At 43.1% G+C, this 2,172-nt stretch overlaps 1 protein-coding gene across 1 annotated transcript in view; it reads right to left on the reverse strand.

The window, feature by feature from the left end:
• Positions 1–55: 55 nt before the first annotated feature.
• The window catches only part of mrps30 (mitochondrial ribosomal protein S30), a 3,008-nt gene continuing 891 nt past the window's right edge, over positions 56–2,172 (reverse strand). The window contains 4 exon segments of the mRNA XM_015375366.1: positions 56–372; positions 797–973; positions 1,286–1,391; positions 1,578–1,795. Coding sequence (XP_015230852.1) covers positions 107–372; positions 797–973; positions 1,286–1,391; positions 1,578–1,795 — 767 coding nt within the window. The 3' untranslated portion in view covers positions 56–106.

Consider the following 2,172-nt stretch of genomic DNA (forward strand, 5'->3'; position numbering starts at 1 on the left):
TCACAATCATATGAAATATTTCATGTCCGACTCTAGGGTTTTTTTTTTTTCCCCCCCAACTCTGACATCTGAACAAAATGCAGCTCCTTGTATCTTTGTCTCGGACTCAACTGTGAGGCTGATTCATGAGGAACTGAACCAGAAGCCTGACGACACCATCGTCCAGACCCACCACCTCTCCGTCCTGCACGTCCTGATAGAGCCGCAGGCTCTCAGTGCCCCACAGGATGTTTTTCCTGGGGTTGTTGCCGTCTACTTCAGAAGACAGGGCCACGGTGTTGAGCTGGTAGCAGAAGAAGGAGAAGTAGTGACCGTCTGTGATGACAGCCTGCGACACAAAGGGTCTGGAGACATCCTCGTAGTTCCAGAAACCTACAGAGGGCGGTGGAAGAAGGAAAACCCATCACTCTGCTTTCTTACAAAACTGCAGGATTCCTTTACGTTTTCCAGGAAAAGGTTTGTGGCATTTCAAGACCAGATGCTCAGATCTGGATGGATGGAAGGAAATAAAAAATATGGAAGTACAAACACCTTTCAATATTAACTTTTACTTGATGCAAACTTATCCAAACCTGGAAAATCCTGAAATAAGTTATGTTTTCAGTAAAGGAACCTGTAAGTTCCAGTTGACATAGAGAGGTTAAATGAGGGAAGAAGACACAATGCAGCTTGGCTGAAGCTTTACAGCAGAAACACTAAATGGGGAGAATATCTGTGAACTTCTTTCTTCTATGTAATAAAAAAACCTCTAGGAACCAACACTGCAGTGGAAGCACGGACTGACTCAGTAACAGACCTTGGTATGTGGCTTGAGCTCCGGTCCAGGCAAAAAGACTGGCGACGGCATTGGCTCTGAGGAAGGCCTCCACTTGGTCCGACTGCTGCTGCCGAGCCAGGCGCTCCCTGTGGTACCGGTCAGGTACCAGATGGAACTGAGTGTGACCATAGCAGACTGGGTCCGGCAGCTTCGCTCCTGGGAAACAGAAAGCATCATGTTAGCACCAAGATTTACAAAACGGCTTTTAGACTGACAGAAAGCTTGCTTTTAATCAACTTTGCTGCCTTATTGCCATTCATATTTCCATCATTGGTTTCTTTTCCTGAAGCCAAAAAAAAATAATAAAAAAACCTTTCATATCTTTCAGTGGCTTAAATCTAATTTTTCTATCCCATATCTTTTAGTGAAAATTTGGATTTTGTTCAGGTTTAAAACACTTAGCCACCACTGAAGCCTGTAACCAGATTGGTCAATAGTGACTAGGAGTTTTCTTAACAGCAGTGTTACCTGTAAAGATGTTGTTTTCATACTGTCTTCTGAACAAAGGCATTAGATTGGGGGCGTAGGGGACTTCCGGGACCTCTGCTGTGTAAGAGGCCTCCAGTGGAGCAAACTTTAAAAAATTGAATACAAAATAAGAAGAAGTTGAAACATTGCAGTTTTTGGTGAAGTCATATTTAGGTGATGTTGACACAGAAACAAAAAAGCGACAAACCCAAATGAACAGATGTGACACAATAATAAGCTCTGAGTTGAACTGTTGCCAACATTCGTGCCAAGACATTGCTGTGAATTATACCTGCGGTAACTGCTGGGGTATCCTAATCTGGCTGTGGGGGTGGTCATCGATCTGGAATCTGATTGGCTCTAGTCGACCTTTCCGGTGACCCTTAGGTATTGTCCTGGTTCCCCTCCTCCAATAAAAGCTCACCTGTGGATTAAGATCTGAGGAAGACGGCAGACATTAGTGACAGAAACCAGAAATGAAATGAGGCTCTGGTTTGTGTTGTCTGCTGTGTAAGAACTGAGTGTGGTAATTGAATGTAAACTTCCTTTACAGGTTGCTGGTTGGAGAATTATAATTTCTCAGATCTAAAACTTGCTGAAGAATAAAAAATGTTTAGCAACAACTGTCCACAGTTGTAATTTCAAAGAACATGTGCAGAAATCCAGCCTTCATCAGGCTCCTTTCTAGCCTCAAACGTGAACTATCACTTTTACAAACCTACAGGAGCTAAGAGCTGATCTCTACCCTCACATATTTCACAAAATCACCACAGCTCTGATTGGATTATTCTGGATTATCTGCTCTATCTATCTATCTATCTATCTATCTATCTATCTGTCTATCTGTCTGTCTGTCTGTCTGTCTGTCTGTCTGTCTGTCTGTCTGT

Source organism: Cyprinodon variegatus, unplaced genomic scaffold, assembly GCF_000732505.1.
Source record: "Cyprinodon variegatus isolate N-32 unplaced genomic scaffold, C_variegatus-1.0 Scaffold118, whole genome shotgun sequence".
In the NCBI taxonomy this organism is placed as follows: Eukaryota; Metazoa; Chordata; class Actinopteri; order Cyprinodontiformes; family Cyprinodontidae; genus Cyprinodon; species Cyprinodon variegatus.